This window comes from Theropithecus gelada, chromosome 12 (genome assembly GCF_003255815.1).
Source record: "Theropithecus gelada isolate Dixy chromosome 12, Tgel_1.0, whole genome shotgun sequence".
In the NCBI taxonomy this organism is placed as follows: Eukaryota; Metazoa; Chordata; class Mammalia; order Primates; family Cercopithecidae; genus Theropithecus; species Theropithecus gelada.
This window is the reverse complement of record NC_037680.1, coordinates 73,525,880-73,545,641: the sequence shown is the minus strand read 5'-3', so window position 1 is coordinate 73,545,641 and position 19,762 is coordinate 73,525,880. Positions and strand designations below refer to the sequence as shown.

Below are 19,762 nucleotides of genomic sequence, written 5' to 3'. Positions count from 1 at the left end.
TTTATTTACTTTCTTTTTCTTTTTTTAACTTTTTTCTTTTTTATTTTATTTTATTTTATTTTAAAAGTGATTTTTTAAAAAATGCAATTATAATGCAGGGAATAGTGGAGGGTTCCAGATCAGGTTGTTTTTCTTTTCTTTTCTTTTCTTTTTTTTTGAGACAGAGTCTCACTCTGTCACCCAGGCTGGAGTGCAGTGGCACGATCTTGGCTCACTGCAACCTCTGCCTCCTGGGTTCAAGCAATTCTCCCACCTCAGCCTCCCCAGTAGCTGGGATTACAGGCATGCGCCACCATGCCTGGCTAATTTTTGTATTTTTGGTAGAGATGGCATTTCACCGTGTTGGCCAGGCTGTTCTTGAACTCCTATATAAAATGATCCGCCTGCCTCAGCCTCCCAAAGTGCTGGGGTTACAGGTGTGAGCCACCGTGCCCCGCCTCAGGTCAGTTTTAAGAGTTGCGGTGATTCAGAGCCATTTGGTCAGCTTCAGCTTAAAGCGGACCATGCAAGTTAACACATTTGTCTTTTTTGTGTACTATAGACAAAGGTTGAAAAAAGCATCTTGAAGGAAACTTCCTTCTCCAGTAGATCACAGGAGAGGAATAAAGGTTTCGGATGACTGGTTTTCTAAGCTTTTAAAAACTGTGATGTTATGCAATAACTTGACAGGTCATGTGCATTTTATCTTTTCCTTTCAAAATTATCTTTGCCTCTTTTAATTGTTGATTATACTTTTATTTTATTTTATCTTTTTTAGAAGAATGTCATTCTATCACCCAGGCTAGAGTGCAGTGGTAAAATCCTAGCTCACTGCAGCCTCATGTTGATCATACTAAATAAATAAATAAATAAATAAATAAATAAATAAATAAATAAATGTTTTCAGGGCATTATTAGCAGTGTCCATAGGGGTGTTTCAGATTGGTGTCACTGGCTCATGAGCACCTCCATTGTTTTTCTCTCCCTCTTTTTTTTTTTAGAGTAAAGATGGCAAAAGTCCCCTGCACATGACAGCTGTCCATGGAAGGTTCACACGGTCACAGACCCTCATTCAGAATGGTAAGAGAGATGCTTCAGTAGTGTCATTATTTCAATAGCTTCTTGTTGTGAATTTGGCTATCAGTTACCTGCATATGAAAGTCAATGCCCTGTTTTGGAGTTTTAGTAAGCATGCAATTACACAATTCTTTGATGTACTTTGCTAAAAACTGTTTATCAGACATGTCATCAACATCCACCTTAATAGTAAAAACATAAAGCCATAGTATCACAGTCAATTTGGAGTCAGGCACAGAGCATGAGCTTGGAAATTGGAAATGATATATTTATATAGACTCAAGATCCTGTGCTTCTCACTCTGAAACTAATAAAGGTAAGTAGCATTCATTTTCTAGCAACAAATCTGAATTATTTTTAAATTTTAGAGTTCACTATAGTTTCCTAAGTTAAAACTTATTAAGCTAGTTGGGCAAAAGTAGGAAAAATGATATAACTCAGAGGAAAAGCAGGTAAGGATGTGATATAAAGGATCATAAAATCACAGGCTTAGGCGGGGCGTGGTGGCTTATGCCTGTAATCCCATGCACTTTGGGAGACCGAGGTGGGCAGATCACCTGAGGTCAGGAGTTCAAGACCAGCCTGGCCAACATGGTAAAACCCTGTCTTTACTAAAAATACAAAAATTAGTCAGGAGTGGTGGCAGGCGCCTATAATCCCAGCTACTCAGGAGGCTGAGGCAGGAGAATCGCTTGAACTTGGGAGGAGGAGGTTGCAGTGAGCCAAGATTGTGCCATTGCACTCTAGCCTGGATGACAGCGTGAGACTGTGTCTTAAAAAAAAAAAAAAATCACAGGTTTGACAGAGACCTGGGAAAGTCACATAATATAGTAATATAGTAATTTTCCGGGCTCACAGCGAAAGGTATACTTGAACCATCAGGTTGTCACTGAAGTCAAAGTACTAGGGAGTATCAGTTTGCATCCTGGTTCATGTTAATAACATGGGGTCATGGCCAGCAGCATCTGTGAGTGGGTTGACTTTGACAACACAACTTCTGTTAGCAAATCTTAGAGACGATTTAAAAAAAACAAAAACCAGGTTTAGTTCAGATTTTAAGCTGACATTCCAGGTCAATCCAGCAGTTCCTATTTTTAGTTGACCCAAACTTCTACTTCTCAAAATTCTGATATTAGTCAATTTCCTTGGACCTGTATTTTTCTCGTCTATAAGACTTTCGGATCACATACACTTGAATTACTAGTGGCACTGAGTTATGTCTTAGGCACCCAATACTTAAAACAAAGAAGTCGTTTGACATTTGGATGGAAGACCAGCCAGTGGAATTATGCTTAGGAAGCAAAATATCTGCAGCAAAGCAAGGGAAATTTGTAAGCATTCTAGTGAAGCTGTAGGGGAAAAGAAATCCTAACAAATTTCCAGTGAGCCAAGGAAGGTAAAACAGAAATTAACTGTGCAATACCCACTATTCCTAATTTGAAATATGTGCTATGCCTTTGACATTCATTTTGTTGAAAAGGCCACTGTGTTTTATTTTGCTGAATGTAAATAAAGGAGGCTGGGGGGAGTGACCCTAGTCTCTTTTGAGCACGTCTCTTATGCCACTGTATCTCTCAACTGTTTTTCGGAAATAATGTCCACCCCCCTTTAAAAACAAACAAAACTTTTAGAAACAAACAAAACTTAAACAGATTGGTTCCCTTTTAGAGCAACTTCAAGCTCCAGAGACAAGGTTGGAGGGAAAACAACTTATCTCCTTCTAAGCACTGCCTTCCCTGCAGGTTCATCCCTGTGTGTCAGGCTGTGCTGGTCATCTCCATGACGCATCTCCCCTCTGTCCTGCTGGCATGCTTACAACAGTCTCAGGGGACTGCTGGCAGCTTTGACCTCTCCAAGAGCCATGTGGGCTGGAAGACTTCCATGTCCTGCCTTGCTAGACTTTTTTTTTTTTTTTTTAAGACACTGTCTCACTCTGTTGCTCAGGCTAGAGTGAAATGGGGTGATCTTGGCTCACTGCAACATCTGCCTCTTGGGTTCAAGCAATTCTTGTGCCTCAGCCTCCTGAGTAGCTGGGACTACAGCTGCGCCACCATGCCCAGCTAATTGTTGTACTTTTAGTAGAGATGGGGTTTCACCATGTTGGCCAGGCTGGTCTCGAACTCCTGACCTCAAGTGATCTGCCCACCTTGGCCTCCCAAAATGCTGGGATAACAGATGTGAGCCACCACACCCTGCCGTTGCTAGACTTTTGAGCTGGGGGAGACCTAAAAGAGACCCTGTCTCTTATCCTCTGTGTTCAGGGGATCTTTGTTTCAGAACCTCCCTCATTCTTGGTTGTCCTGGCATCTTGCTTATGGATTGGGTGGGGTCCAGCGGCCTGAATTGGTAAGGATATAGTGGCTATAATATATAGCCTATTATATATAATGATAAAGCTAAGTGATAATGATAAAGCCAAGTGTTCACAGTGTGCCAGGCACTTGGCTAAACACCCCTTATAAAGCCTTTCAACCACCCTATGAGAAAGAGGTACTATTATTATCTCCATTTCAAAGATGAGGAAACTGAGGCAGAGAGGTTGTCACCTTGTGTCTGGATAAATGGCCAGTATGTTGTGGAATAGGGATCTGAACACAGGCAGTCTGACATCAGAGACTGAACTCTCAACCACCACTCTTATAAACATGACCTCCAGAAACCAATGGTGTTTTTAAAAAATTCCTTTTAAAATTGAATTCTGTTTACTCTGAGAGTCACTTATATTTGAAATAGAGTTTTCCCTGTAAAAGGATGCTTTGGTATTCTCTTCTCTCAACTGACAGTTTTTTTGCATTCATAACACATGTGAGAACTGTGAATTCTTCCATTTGACATTTTTTTAAATGCCCTTGGGGAGAAGAAAAGGAAGTTCTTTTTTTACCTCCTGTTCGTTGGCTTCCTTCTGGGAAGAATCCTGGGCTGTTGCCGAGACCCTCCCTCTCCAGAAGCTCATGCCCCTAGGGCCTGGTGTCAGTCCCCCCAGAGTGGGACATCACCCACAGGAGCTGCTCTGTCCTCCAGGACCACATGGGCACAGCATTTGGCTCCCCGAAGCGACTAAACGTGCTACTGAGGAATGTTTTTTGTATTTATTTGTTTTGTTAAATTGCATTGGTGTTTGGACTTTGAATAGCTTTCTCTGCTTCGCTGACTGCTCTCCAGTCAGGATTACTAGTTTTCATAACTTTGTTTTTCCAGAATCATCCAGCTTTGGTAAAATAATAATGAAAAAAACAAAAAAAACCCCACTCTATTTTAGTTGGTAAGCAAAGACTAACTCTGCTATCCAATCACATTGTTTGTTGTCTGAAGCTGTGTTGTCACAGTGAGAGAGGGAAAGGAACTGAGTGAAGACACCATGTGGTGTCCGGAGGCATTTGACCTCACCATTGGCCCTAGGCACCCCCCTCAGATGTGGTCCAGCAGGTTACACAAGTTCAAAAATGATGTTTTCTTCACAGAAGCTTTAAAAATAAATAGAGTTTGAAAAGGAAGAGTCAAGTTCTAGGTTAGGATGAGTCAGTGTGAGATTTTTGACCCTTTGGCTCACAATACTTCCAAGGCAACTTAATAAGCTGACCATTCTTGTTTGTGCAGTGAAAAACTAATTTCAGATGAATGCTTAGAGGATGCTAATTAATTATCCTTTCTGACGTTCTCTGCATACATCTAAACTGGCAAATGTTTATTTTCCTCACTGGTTGTCAATGATCAATCACCAATATTTAACTTGCAACCTTCAAATGACAAACAGTAAAGATATTTCATTTGCATTTCAAGCAAGTTTTAAAAATTTTCAAATGAAAATGAAAAGGTTTGTAGAGTGATTGTAAGATAGAAATGCAGTTATGTAGAGATGCTGTTTAAATAGAAAACATGTTTTCAGATAACAAATAGAGAGTCTCTCTTTTATTTTTCCACTAAGTTATGATGATCTCCTTATATATATATGTGTGTGTGTGTATATATATATGTGTGTTTGTGTATATGTGTGTGTGTGTGTGTATATATATATATATATTTTTAGACGGAATCTTGCTCTGTTGCCCAGGCTGGAGTGCATCTCAGCTCACTGCAAACTCTGCCTCCCGGGTTCACTCCAGTCTCCTGCCTCAGCCTCCCGAGTAGCTGGGACTACAGGTGCCCGCCACCACGCCCGGCTAATTTTTTGTGTTTTTTAGTAGAAACAGGTTTTCACCATGTTAGCCAGGATGGTCTCGATCTCCTGACCTCATGATCCGCCTGCCTCAGCCTCCCAAAATGCTGGGATTACAGGCGTAAGCCACCACACCTGGCCTCCTGAAATATATTTTAAATGATAACAAAAGCATATATGGACAATAATTATCTTTCTTTCTTTGAGATGAAATCTTGCGTGTAGCTCAGGCTGGAGTGCAGTGGCACGATCTCAGCTCACTGGTATCTCTGCCTCCCGGGTTGAAGAAATTCTCCTGCCTCAACCTTTCAAGTAGCTGGGACTACAATCGCTTGCCACCACACCTGGCTAATTTTTGTATTTTTAGTGGAGATGGGGTTTCGCCATATTGTCCAGGCTGTTCTTGAACTCTTAGCCTCAGGTGATCTGTCCACCTTGGCCTCCCAAAGTGCTGGGATTACAGGTGTGAGCCACTGTGCCTGGCCAGTTATCTATATTTTTACAGTTTTAAACTGACTTGTAAAATGAAAGCAACGACTACAAGAAAAAACTTTTAACAGCTCAGACCCTCTATTCCACCCTTCCTGATAGTTTTCACTCTTCCCTTTCTCCACCCAATTTTTGGCATATTTGAGACTGGTAAACCTGGAGGCTCTAACACTTTTTTTTTTTTTTTTTTTTTTTTTTTGAGACGGAGTCTCGCTCTGTCGCCTGGGCTGGAGTGCAGTGGCCGGATCTCAGCTCACTGCAAGCTCCGCCTCCCGGGTTCCTGCCATTCTCCTGCCTCAGCCTCCCGAGTAGCTGGGACTACAGGCGCCCACAACCGCGCCCGGCTAATTTTTTGTATTTTTTAGTAGAGACGAGGTTTCACCGTGGTCTCGATCTCCTGACCTTGTGATCCGCCCGCCTCGGCCTCCCAAAGTGCTGGGATTACAGGCGTGAGCCACCGCGCCCGGCCTCTAACACTTTTTAAGAATGGTTTGGTGACTCTTGGCTGGGAAGGATGTGGATTGATAGAGTGTTTGTCCAGATCTCTGCAGTCTGGGGATCTGTCCCATATCTCCCTGGATCAGTTCGACAGTTGGGGCTTTTAGGCAGACCATCATGGGCAGCTCTGATACGGATACGTGCACATTGAATTGCTCTGAGGTATCTATGGGAACGAGGTGGCTGCCTGTCTCCAAAGCTACCATCAAGTCATAAAATGAATTGATCTCAACTGGACACTTCTAAATTCAGGCCATAGTTAACTGTCTGTTGAGTCCCTAGATGATCACAATAACTAGCTTTCTTTTATTATTTTTCCTGATTATAAGAGTAGTACATGCTCACTGTAAACTAAAATTAAGTCATGAAAGAGATTCCCTGTGGTCCCCACCAATGTGTCTCCTCAGCCCTATCCCAAGAATTTTTATTGGCAGCTTGGTGACACTTCTGGATTTTTCTATGTATTTAAGAATATATGTAAAGATATTTAATTATTACTTTACAAAAGTGATCATACTTTATTATTTGGACAATTCATTTTAAAAATAAGGCCAGATGCGATGGCTCACACTTGTAATCCCAGCACTTTGGGAGACTGAGGCAGGCAGATCGCTTGAGGTCAGCATTCAAGAGCAGCCTGACTAACATGGCGAAACCCCATCTCCACTAAAAATACAAAAATTAGCTGAACGTGATGGCATGCGCTTGTAATCCCAGCTACTCAGGAGGATGAGGCAGGAGAATCACTTGAACTGGGGAGGCAGAGGTTGCAGTGAGCCAAGATCGTGCCACTGAACTCCAGCCTGGGCAGCAAGAGCGAGAGTCTGGCTCAAAAAAACAAAAAAACAAACAAACAAACAAACAAAACCCCCCAAAAACCCAAAATAACAACAACAAAAAACCCCACTGTAACACAGAAACAAAGATTTGAAGAAAGATCAGTATTTCTATTCAAGTTCCCATTTATAGTTCTCTGTCCCAGTCAGTTAAAAAGGGATTCCCTTTTTGTAAACAGCTATTAAGTTACAAACCCCTAAATGGGTAAACTTATCCGCAGCAAATTGATTTTCAAACAAAATTCTACACACGGAAGTCTTGAGAGTAGAGGGACGCATCCAAAATCCTGTGTGTACTAATTGGAGTTTTTGAAACAATTGTCCCCTTCACAAAGCGCACACATTTTGGTGATCATTTCACTTTGTAGCAAATATTCTTATACTCTAGCCCTGCGTTTTGCCAGTACACCTGGCTAGAAAAAAGCATTGTTTGCTGAAAACAAATGTTGGGGAGTTATTAGTTATAATGGCCAATAGTAGGATTCATTGGAATGAAGGACCATATAGATGTGATGAGGACCTTATGGACAGTCTTATTACAAGGAACAGTGTCCTGGCCTGGAAGGTGATGCTCTTTCCCCGGATCTGAGAAGACTCTCAATGGCTTCTTTTTGGCACAGTGCTCGAGTATACTGCTGATGGGAATGCTAATGGGCACAGCCTTTCTCAAAAGCTTGTTGCCAGTATGTATCAAGGGTCTCCATACTTTTAGTCCAGTAGTCCTACTTTTAAAAATGTTGCTGGCTGGGCGTGGTGGCTCACGCCTATAATTCCAGCACTTTGGGAGGCGGAGGCAGGTAGATCACTTGCGGTTGGGAGTTCGAAACCAGCCTGGCCAACATGGCAAAACCACATCTGTATTAAAAATACAAAACTTAGCTGGGCATGGTGGCAGGCACCTGTAATCCCAGCTACTCGGGAGGCTGAGGCAGGAGAATCATTTGAACCTGGGTAGGGGAGGTTGCAGTGAGCCAAGACTGCATCACTGCACTTTAGCCTGGCAGACAAAGCGAGACTTCATCTCAGGGGAAAAAAAAGGTTACTAAAGGAAATCATCTGAAATGTAAAGACTATTTGTAAATATGTTCATTCTTGTGTTTTTCTTAATAGCAAAGATTTGGATATGGCCTCAATGCCTATTAATTGGGAACTTGCCAAGTAAATTCTCTAGATACTGATATTATGTAGTCATTTACAATTATATTAATGAAAAAAATTAATGACATGGAAAGGTTTGTAATGTAACATTAAAGGAGAACATAGAATTAAAAAACTCTTTCTACACCAGGAACTCAACCGTGGGAAAATTCTACACACACGTACACACATACACACAACTGGAAGGAAATATTCCAAAATACTAGTACTGACTATCTTGGATAATCAGTGAATTTATAGATGACTTCTGGTTTCTTCTTTATATTTCTATTTTACTGCATCTTCTAAATTTTCTACAATAAGAAAATACTTTCTCAATCAGAAATAAGGTGCTTAAAACAAATGTATCACCTCTTTCTAGACTGATTGAAGCCATTCATATATTTCTATTTCTCAGGGTTTTATATTACTTATCCCAGCATATATAGATGTGTGTATATGGTTTAGATGTCAGTATTGTGTGTATGTTTATGGACATACACACAAACTTAGAAAAATGAGCAAAAGTCATGAAAAATAGTTTACAGAAAAAGATAAACAAATGGTCCTTCTGTAATTATGAAAAGATGTTCAACTTCCCTCATATAAGAGAACTTCCCTTATAATAAGAGAAATGCAAATGAAAGCTGCAGAGAGATTCCAGCTCTCACCCATTAGACAGCAGATATTCAAAAGCTTGATGAGGCTAAAAGGAATAGTGCTTCTCATACTGTGCTGGTTAGAGTGCAAAATTGCACAGTGCCTACAGAGAGAAATCTGGCAAAATCTAACAAAACCACATATTAATTTTCCCTTTGACCTAGATATCTCCCTTCTGAAACTTTACCTTGAAGATACATCTAACAAATATGAAGCAACATACGTATGAGGTGATTCACTGCAGCATTCCAGATAATAGCAAAATGTTATTTACAACCTAAATGCTTATCCATAGGACATGAATGTACTAAACTAGTACGACTGTGCAATGGAAAACAATAAAACTGTACAAAAATCAGGAAGATCTCCAATAAGTCATCTTTAGAAGTGAGTTATAGGATATACTGTTAAGTAGGGGGGAAATTCTTTTTTTTTTTTTTTTTTTGCAAAAAGAAGCACAGAAGCATAAACTAAAACTAATGAAAATCATTACTATAGAATGTGTATGAGGGTGAAGAGGAAGGGATAAGAATGAGTAAGCCTTTTCAAAAATATTTTAACCTTTGAAATGTAAGTATTTTACATATTATTAAAATATGTAATAATATTTTATTATTAAAATAAAATAAAACCCAGTGAAAAAATTTGAAAGCAAACAGAATCAAATGAACCTAATTTATATTGATAATATAAGCACACAGTAAAAAATTCAGATAAATTTTGAACAAGGTACTCCCTACATATGCTAAAAATTATTGTGGAAAAGTCTGTTGGGAAATCAGATATCTGCACAGTCTCAAAGTATCACCCCACAGATTGCTGGTTAATTACAAAGGGGAAAAGATATTTTTGCAGTAAGTGTACTGGCAGACACCACCTTAACCAATTAAAAAAAAAAAAAGCCTTGTTTTTAATTGTGGTAAAATATATATAACATAAAATTTATCATTTTAACGATTTTTAAGTGTACAGTTCAGTGGTATCCAGTGCATTCCCGCTGTTGTACAACCATCACCGCCATCCATTTTCAGAACTCTTTCTTTTCCCAAACTGAAAGTTGGTACCCATTGCAAGTAGTCAAACTTTGCATCGCCTGGTAATGGAGTTACTGTGTGTGTGCTAAGAAAATGCAGTGGGAAGCACGCATCTGCTCTGGGCATTATTGCCAAAATGTTTAGCCTGAATCTAATAATGAAAAAACCAAAAGACAACTCCAGAATGCAGAGCGTCTGACACAACTTGTGGTTTGGCCTCCAATAATATCAACGACATGAGAAACTTTAAAAAAAAAAAAAAAAAAAAAAGCCAGGAGGATTGTCTTGGATTAACAGTAACAAAGAGACGTGACAACCGAGTGCTATCAGGGTATTTTATTGGATCCTGGATTAAAACAAGATAACTGTTATAAAGCACATTTTGGGGACAGTCTGAGAAATTGGAATATGCACTAATATTACATAAAATTATTTTATGAATGTTAAATTTCTTGGGTAAAATGATGGAATTGTGGTTATGTGCAAAAATGTCTTCGTTCTTAGGAAAAACATACTTAGTGGTAAAATGTTATGATATCTAACTTCTTAAATGGTTCCTCAGATAAATGAATGATGAATAGACCATTGTACATATACACACACACACACAAAAGGAAGAGGAAAAAATAAATTTAGTGAAATAAAAACTGGGGGAAGAGAAGGCAAAATAAAACATAATGACAATATTATTAAAAGAAGTATGGATGATTATTGTCATAGTTTTTATAAATATAGGCATTTTCAGTCTATTGTCTATGCTTTTACTCATTTTAGTCATAATATTAAAATATTATAAGCTAGATCATCAAATTACATGAAATCATTTCCTGAACTCTCCATCCCCTTTGGTTCTTATGTTATAGGTCTTTAATTCAGGAGGGACAATTAAAATTAAACATGTCTTCAGAATTACACTTTATGGGATTTGAATACATTGTTCATTCAGAGCACGTGTTTAGTTGTGAGATTTGGATCCTTAACTAAGACAATATGGAAAGATTTCTCAAAAGCATTTCTTTTTCTTTTTCTTTTCTTTTCTTTTTTTTTTTTTTTTTGAGATGGAGTCTCACTTTGTCACCCAGGCTGGAGTGCAGTGGCGCAATCTTGGCTCACTGCAACCTCCGCCTCCCAGGCCCAAGGGATTCTGCTGCCTCAGCCTCCTGAGTAGCTGGAATTCCAGGCATGCACCACCACGCCCAGCTAATTTTTGTATTTTTGGTAGAGACAGGGTTTCACCATGTTGGTCAGGCTGGTCTGAAACTCCTGACCTCGTGATCCACCCACCTCAGCCTCCCAAAGTGCTGGGATTACAGGTGTGAGCCACCAAGCCCAGCCTCAAAAGCATTTCTAATAGACTTCTGTCTACGCAGATCTACTACTACTACTACTGCTTCAGAGGGTGACTTGTCCCCTTTAAAAGCATTCTTGTACTTCAAAGCAAAGATGCACAACCGGAATAGGAAAGAAATCAACATTTGGTTGATACAAGAGACTAACTGAGAACGTAGCGCCTGAATCAACCTGAATCCTTGCGTTATCCTGTATTAAAATATCTTTTTCAGGAGGTGAAATTGACTGTGTGGATAAGGATGGCAACACTCCTCTCCATGTGGCTGCAAGATACGGTCATGAGCTTTTGATTAACACCTTAATAACCAGCGGAGCTGACACAGCCAAGTAGGTTACCGCAAAAATATGGTGGAATAATTGCCTCAAGTGGGAATACTGCTGAAAAGATTCTTCCATGCAGTAGATAGTTCCTATTTATCCAGCTTAAGGTGGATCTGTACCATTATACTAAATACAAATTACATTTTAAATAAATTAAGTGCCTTTTAATGACAGAGGCAAAGAAGAACCAATTTTATTTTTTAGCTTCATCCAAATGAGGTCTATTTCAGTGGTTTTGATTAAGGAAACTTGAAGTTTATTCCCAACTTTTCTTTCTAATATTCTTCTGTCCTTCCCAATGCTTAATATTAAACAGGAAAAGTAAAACATAACTGAGCCAATTCAAAATTTATTCAGAGTGCTTACTCAGCTTTTCTGTTATAGAGTACAATTGAGTCAATCTGCTATGTAGGGAAGGGGGAACCTGACTTCATTTTGAACTTCAATTCCACAAAAATACATAAAGCATCTATGCTGGGTGCTATGGGAGATTTCAGAAGATGTAAGTTATCTAGTTTCAAGGAGCTCATAATTTTGTTCAGGGCCCAAGACCCACTTAAGTCAAAGAACTGTGCAACATCATATATCATAAAGTTCTAAATGAAGCAGACTTAAGTGGCAAATGTTTGGTGTAGACAATCTGTGTCACAGAATATAGACAGGGAGGAGAGAGCTCAAAGGTGGCCAGTGTTTTCTGAAAAGGCTTCAAGGAGAAGATGAATTTTAGCTAGGCTTTAGGGGCTGAGAATTATCTGAGTACAGCTAAGGGTGGCAGCCATCCTAAGCAGGGAGGAAAGCGGGAACAAAAGAGGCAAAGACTCCACACCAGGGAAGAGCTTGGCCTGACAGAGTAAAGAATGTGGTGATGCTATGCGCCACCCAGGGGCAGGACCCAGGGTGGTTGGGAGCCCAGGCTTTGGTGGGTGCTCCCTTGAGGCCAATCCAAGCTGCTTCCCTTGTGAGCAGTGTGACTTTAAGCCCCTTGCCTCATTGGAAAAATTGTAGTAATACTAAGACTTATCTATAGGTTTGTTATGAGGATTAAGTGACTTAATTACTAGTAAAGCTCTTTGGTATCTGGTAAGATCTATATGAGTTCTGCAAATACATCTGCTAAGGTTATTAAAAAGATAACCCATGTTAAAAGCTCTTTGAACAGTGCCTGGCACATAGTCAGCTATCAATATATGTTAGCTATTATTTTATTATTTAATAATAGGTAGTAGAACTAAATTAAAGAGGGCCTTCAATCCCTGAATAAAGAGTTTAGCCTTGATCACAGAAACTGTGTATAACAGTAACTGAATTTTTAGAAGAAAAACCATATGAGGGCAGTGTATCTTAGGAATTTTGTTTTATTTGTCAATTTTGTGCAACACAGTTGAAAGTCTTATACGAGAATGAGCTAAAATTGAAATGGTCTGGGGAAAATGTAGTGGGATCATGAAATCAGATTCACAGAGGGCCAGGTATTCTGGACTTAAAATGAATTTTGTGAAGCACTCTGGTAGATTGGCAGGATATAATGGTTTATCTTCATCAGTCCAATATTAAGTTGAACTGGGTTCCAAACACCTCCCAGTCTAGTAATAGAGATAAGAACAAGCACAAATGACTGTGTATTGTGAAGTTTGTTAAGATGGATGTTTGTGCCAGGCTGTGGGAACAGAGTGAGAGAGAGAGACACTAATTTTCTGGATCCCTGAGAAGAGACAATGTTGTAACAAAAGGAAGGATATGTAGGAGTTTGCTAGATGGACAGAATCATGGGGTAGAAAGAGAAATGGGAGCAAGGAAGAATATCCCAAGAAGAGGGAACAGTCGTTATAAAGACATAAACATGTGAACATGTTAAAAGCACATTTCTAAAGCTGGGTCATTGGATGTTTGGTGGGTGGAGTGGAAAGAAATGAGGTGGAAAGGCTGGAAGAGCCACATCTCAAAGGACTTTGCAAGTCCTGCTAAGGAATTAGATTCCATTCTGAGTCATTCGGAAGCTGTTAAAGAATTATAAGTGGGTGTAGAACAGGTTGTGTCTAATGATCCCATTTGTGTGTAAGAAAGATCCCTCTGATAGCAGTCCAGACATACTGGAGGCGGTCCAGACGTATTGGAGGCAGTCCAGGCTAGAAACGCTTGGCAGCCTCTTGCAGATGTCCAGGGAAGAAAAGATGAGGTCTTGGGCTAAAGATGAGGCTGAGGGATGACAGAAGAGGAGAATGCTGACAAATAGTATTAGCAGTGGGATGTCTTTTTACAGAAGAGAGGGGAATCTGCTGTGAGCCAAAAGAACTTTTTAACTGAGATGTTGTAAGTTAAAATAAGCCTCTCAGTTTTGTGGAAAGAGCTCTACACTAAGATTCAGGATGCTCTTACCAGGTTCTGGAGTTCCCAACCAGATTGTGGATGTCCAAAGCTAGAGACTGCAATAAATGCTCAGTGTTAATTAAGCAGAAAAAAAATTCAGGCACCAACTGATTTTACCTGTAATGTGTTAATATTTTCAGTGGTATTTTTTTCAGCTTTGGGTTACTTGGGAAATTTTAGCCAAACAATTACGAATGTCTGATTTTCTTCTAGACTTGAATCCATTTTAGGAATAAAAATAAGCTGGACCCAATAGTTACTTTAAATTTTTCCGTAAAAACCATTTAATTCAATATGATTGAAATTCATTTCCTTGTAATTATTTTGCTTTCAATTTATGGAAACATAGACCATGTAGCAAAAATGCCTTAAAAATAGCATTGTTGTTCAAGTAGCCTTTTCTTCCATTGTCTCTGCTATGTCCTAGGGACACAGATAAGGGAAACATTGTCTCAGCCTCAAAGAGCCATGTCTGCTTTCTTTGTCACAATGAATCTGGGGATGCGACATGCTACCTTCAGTGACAATGGTTCCTTAGGGCAGTGATTGTATGTGTGTGTGTAAGTGCCTTTGTGTGTTTGTGTGTGGAGGAGAATGGAAACCACCCTAGGGCAAAATATCAAAATGAAGGGAAGAGTAATTGGAGAAGATTAAATTTGCCAAAAGCCTCTCAGAAAATCACTGTTCTCTGGGTTCCTTATAGAATTATTAAAAAGGAGAAAAATAGGCCTTTCATAAATAAGTGAAAAAACAAATAGCATTTGTGGAAAGAACCCATCTTCATTCATAAGCAATATAGCCAAACGTATTTAAATTAACTCTATATGACAAGTTTTATCATTATTACTTTCTTACGAATTTATTTGAATCTAAAGTAAACGTCAGCCCTTGACTAGAATGTTCTTTGTTATTCTTTTTGCTTCTCTGAACTTTAAGTCAGAGTCACTTCCTATGGTTTGACTCAGTGCTCATGCAACTTTACATAGTGTCAAAGCCGTTTGATTTATCTTCTTTAATTTTGTTAGTTTGGGGATTGTCTCCAGGATTTTAATTTGCCTATTTGCTTACCAATTATGCATTCTTTTTCTGCCTCAACTGCAACAGAATTAGGGGTATGATAGTTTATAGATAGCTGGCTCTGACATTCATTCATTCATTAAATATTGGTTGAGGGCCTAAGTGGTACCTACGATGCCAGGTTCTGGGCATCGTATAGAGGTCCCTGCCCTTGAGGAATTTATAATCTCCTGGGAGCAAGATTTAAACAAGCAATACAATCATGCAGGCTAAGTGTAATGCCAGAGCAGTTGCTGGGTGCCACTGGGATGTGTGAAAACATATCTAAGATGTGGAACCCAGTCTCGCAAGACTAGAGAAGCAAGATGTAAAGGTTAACCAAGACTGAAGGGTGACTAGCAGTTAGCTCATAGTAGCAAGAGTCTTTTAGATCCTCAGTATATACTTGTTTTTATTATAATGATACATAAATATGTATAAACGTAAACTAGATAAACTCCTTAGGCTTTTGACACTAACAAATTAATATATTTAAAAATTACAAAATACATGCAAACAGAAACCAACACCACTCATGTTAACTGTACAATTTAGTAGTAGCAAACATTATGAGTGCTTCCCTCTGGGCACTGCTTTGAGGGGTTACATTTAACTTTCACCATAACCTCATGGGGTAAGTGCTATGATTATTCCCATCTTAAATGGGAATGTGTAAATGAGGCACAGAGAGGTTCAGTTACCTGCTCAAGGTCACAGAGCCAGTAAGGGGTAGAAATGGGACTCATCTTCGTTCCATTGGATCTGGACCCTCAGCTCCTGAGCACGTGGCTTGCTGCCCCTACATAACAGATGATGTGATAGTTCACATTTTGCCAAAGTGAAATCACCATTTGTGTAGGATTATGGTCCTGGTGGCTGAGGTGCAGGCTCTTTAGAGTTCAGTGTACACTTCAAGAATGGAGGTTTTGCAGTGGCTTAAAGTGGTGGAACAGTGGACTTGGCATGCACCACAGAACCCCTTATTCAAACTACTGCCAAATTTTGTTTATATGGAAGGCTCAGGTACTGCATTATCGTTGGGCCTCCCTAGGTTCAGTCCTGTCACTTGTCTATTGAGCCCATCTTTATTCTTTTCTCACTGGCCCATGCCAGTACTACACTAACACCAGTGTGATCCTCAGTACAATCATGGGCACTGAAATTAGGCAGAGGTATGTGGTAATAAAGGGCCACTCCGATGAGCCAAAAAAAATGCTTTTATGCCAGTTGTTTTAGATTATCATGAAAAGGAAAATACAGGTTAAAGATTCTCACTGAGAACTCTTGTGATCCCAAAGATATTTCCAGTGCTTCAGAGATGCACTGATTAATTGGAGAAATAATGGGAGAAGCAGGAGAGAAAGATAAGAGAGTTTCAGATAGAGGGACTGGTATGTGCAAAGGCCTGGGGGCAGGACAGAGCCTGGCACTTAGAGGAATGGAAACAAGTTTATTGAGATTCTAGAATATGCAGATTAGACAACAGCCAGATAGAGAAGGGGCCTCTCCAGCCACTTTAGAGTGTTTAAACTTGATTCAAAAGGAACCACTGAAAACATCTGTTCATTGCAAATAACAAGGACCAGGTCTCATGGCTGTCACTTAAGGGTGCATAATAAATACTTGGAATTGCATAGATAAAATTCATAAGAAATTGGTTTGTTTAGTTGGACTGATCATTTGGGTAAAAAATCAAAATCATCCTATTCTAAATTTAGGAAATGTTTTTGTCTCACCCACTCAGTGAGCAAAGCTAAAACAATCCCACTTTGCTGGGACACTTGTGAGGTAAATATTATAAAGAATTTAGACACACAGAAAGATAACAGAAATGTTAACTGATCATGATTCATTCTTGGCTTTTAAGGAATCATACACCTGATTTTAAGGAAGTACAACCTGATTACAACTTCAAAACTCATCTACTGCTGATTACCAGTTAAGCTTATATGGATTGCAAGGGCAACAATCATACTAACATGTGTGGTAAAGGATTTCCATGTGACTGATGCTCCCTCTTAGCACTACGTGAACATTATCTCAATGGGTCCTTAACAGTTGCTCCATGATAGAGTCACTGTAATTATCTTATTTTTCCCAGGAGGGAACCATTATGCACTCGCCAAAGATGGCGTAGATAGCAAGTGGCAAAATGAGGACTCAAACCCCAAGTTTCTGACTCTGTCACTTTAATCATATGTTCTTTACCCACATGGCCTAAAGAAGAAGGCTCTAGAAAAGACTGGATGTAGGGAGGGCAGCCACGTCTCCCTGATGCCAAGGGGAAAGCTTCAAAGACCCCAAATTCTAATCGTGTGAAGGCTCTTTCTTCACTTCTAATAGCTCTCTGCAAGACAGGCCTGCAGACCTCATTGATTCTGAAATAACTGGGTAGGAGATGCCAACTAACAGCTAAATTAGAACTAGCTAATATAAATGTGTTCCATTAATTTAATGACTGGTCAAATAAATGTGGCAATTTAACTGGAATTGTTCTCCTCTTCCGTGTAACTTATGCATTGTTAACTTTGGTGTGATTTGGCACCTCCATTCTTGATCTTCCTTGACGTATACCTGATGAAGTAAGAGTGATGCTTCTTAATTGGCTAAGACAGCCAAGTTCTGATTTTCCTGCTAAAGGTTTTATAATCTTTCCTTTATGATAAGTCTTATTTTATAAAAATAAAGTAGTAATTTTATTTTGAAATACATAAATCATTTCTGAATTGATTCAGGGACACTGAATTCTGCTTTTCTTTTCTTTCCAATCTTGGCTTGAAACTTAGTTTTACTATTTGAACCATAGTTTCATATACAAGTGCAAATGCCAATAGTATTTGAGTCTACATGAATCTATTTTCAAATCCTGCACTGAAGTAGTAACTTTTTATTCACTGTGGAGTAAAAAATATATATCAAACATAATTTTTACTAGACCTTTTAAATTAGAGTGGTTCTATCTCTCTCATCTTCTCAGGTTTGTAAGGAGCAGTGAAAAAAAATCAGGGAATGTAGAATGTGATGAATTATACAAAGATGGGTTTTAAGTGGCAAGATTGATTGGAAATATTGATAATGAGGTTTATGGAATATATCATATTTTTTCTGTTATACTATCACTTATACTTTTTGTTTGTCCCAAGTGGTTTCTTATAGAGTTTGATGCTATTTCCTCAAATTCATTTGCTTGTATTGTTTTACATAAAGATATATATGGAACTTTATAAACTATATTGTATATATATTATGTGTATATATATTTTTATTTTTGGGTGTGTATGAACATATTTGTGTGTGTGTGTTTGTATGTATGTATGCATTTAAAGAATGAGACAGGCTCAAAGAAATCTTGAGAAATCCAGTCCTTGATTCCAGGCACATTCTTTCAGGAATGAAAATATTCTATCCATTTTCCTTTTCTAAATGTCCAGATATATTTAATCACATATTTTTGCCTTAAATTCCCAAAACAAATAAAACGATTAGGTAAAATCACATTAGCTTTAGCTTCCATTTAATAAGGAGGTTTTAAAACATGTTATGCATTTAAAAAAAAAAAAAAAAAGAATGTTTCTCTCGAATCAGGAGGGAACAATATAAATAATAGCATAAGTAGAAAAGCTTCTCTCCTATGCCCCAACTCCCTCTCCCTTTTCAGAACATCAAGGTCATCACTGATGCAATTGCATTTCAGAATTTTTTTTTGGTAAATGATGAGAGAGGCAATTACAAGCAGTTCTTCTCCACATGACGCTGCCTGGAAGACGAGCAAATTGCATCACTTGATGGATGCCAGCTATTATACACACTGGGCTGGAATCTCCATATAGGGAAAGGAAAACAAACAGAGGGAAGACTGAACAAAACCACCTTTAAATAGGAAGAAGCTATTATGGAAAGAGAAAACAGTGGCTAATTGCTGACAGAATTGAATTTTGCAAAACACTGAATACCATGAAATGTCTGTGAATGTGTATATCCTTTTACACAGTCACACACACATCACCATAATAATTTTTGAGATGGTAAATAAAATGTATGTACCCAAAGCTTAACAAATTCAAATCATACGTTTTCTTTATGAAGCATGGAGTCTGAAAATGGGCCACTTTGTGCCAGAGAGGAGACTTAGGCATTTAATGCTGCAGGGTGTAAACAGATACAGTCCCATACTTGTTTGTATTAAGTAGAAGGTTTTAAAAAGCTGAAATGTATTATTTGATTAAAATGAGGTGTTATGAGAAGTGGTCACTAACATTATAGATGCTTGTAAGTACACAGGAGCCACCTGGTGATGCTGTTTGTTATGAACCACAATTCAGCACATGGCTTTGGGTCCTTGTTGAAGAAGATGTAGTAGGGAAGACGAGGAGGATTTAATCCCGAAGGCAAAAAAGTGCTGCCATCAGAAGGCTGCCTGTCCCTTAAGAGGTCATCCTGGGGACTATGTCTTAGTGGGGGTCAGTCTATAAAGTCCTTTTCTAGATTCTCTTGTTAATACTACTAGGTTTATGAAATATAAGCAAAGTAATGTTTGTTACCCCCAATTGTGTTTTTGTGACTGGTATTGTGATGTGGGTTAATGTGCAACATAAAAATTTATTAGGAAGATGAAGTTTGATCAGCAAAAGGCAAACATTAGTTTTTATTCTCATCCAAAACTTTATTCTCAACAATGTAGCCATGATTAACCCCTAGCAAAGTGCTTGGGACATAATACAACAATAATATTTGTTTATCAAATCAAGACATAAAACAAGGGCTGAGCATGGTGGCTCATGCTTGTAATCATAGCACTTTGG

General features: G+C 38.8%; 1 protein-coding gene across 1 annotated transcript in view; it reads left to right on the top strand.

Annotated features, from left to right (window-relative positions):
- The window catches only part of ANKRD44 (ankyrin repeat domain 44), a 319,327-nt gene that overhangs the window by 198,816 nt on the left and 100,749 nt on the right, over nucleotides 1-19,762 (top strand). The window contains exons 9-10 of the mRNA XM_025404975.1: nucleotides 981-1,059; nucleotides 11,429-11,543. Coding sequence (XP_025260760.1) covers nucleotides 981-1,059; nucleotides 11,429-11,543 — 194 coding nt within the window. The remainder of the gene's footprint in view (nucleotides 1-980; nucleotides 1,060-11,428; nucleotides 11,544-19,762) is intronic.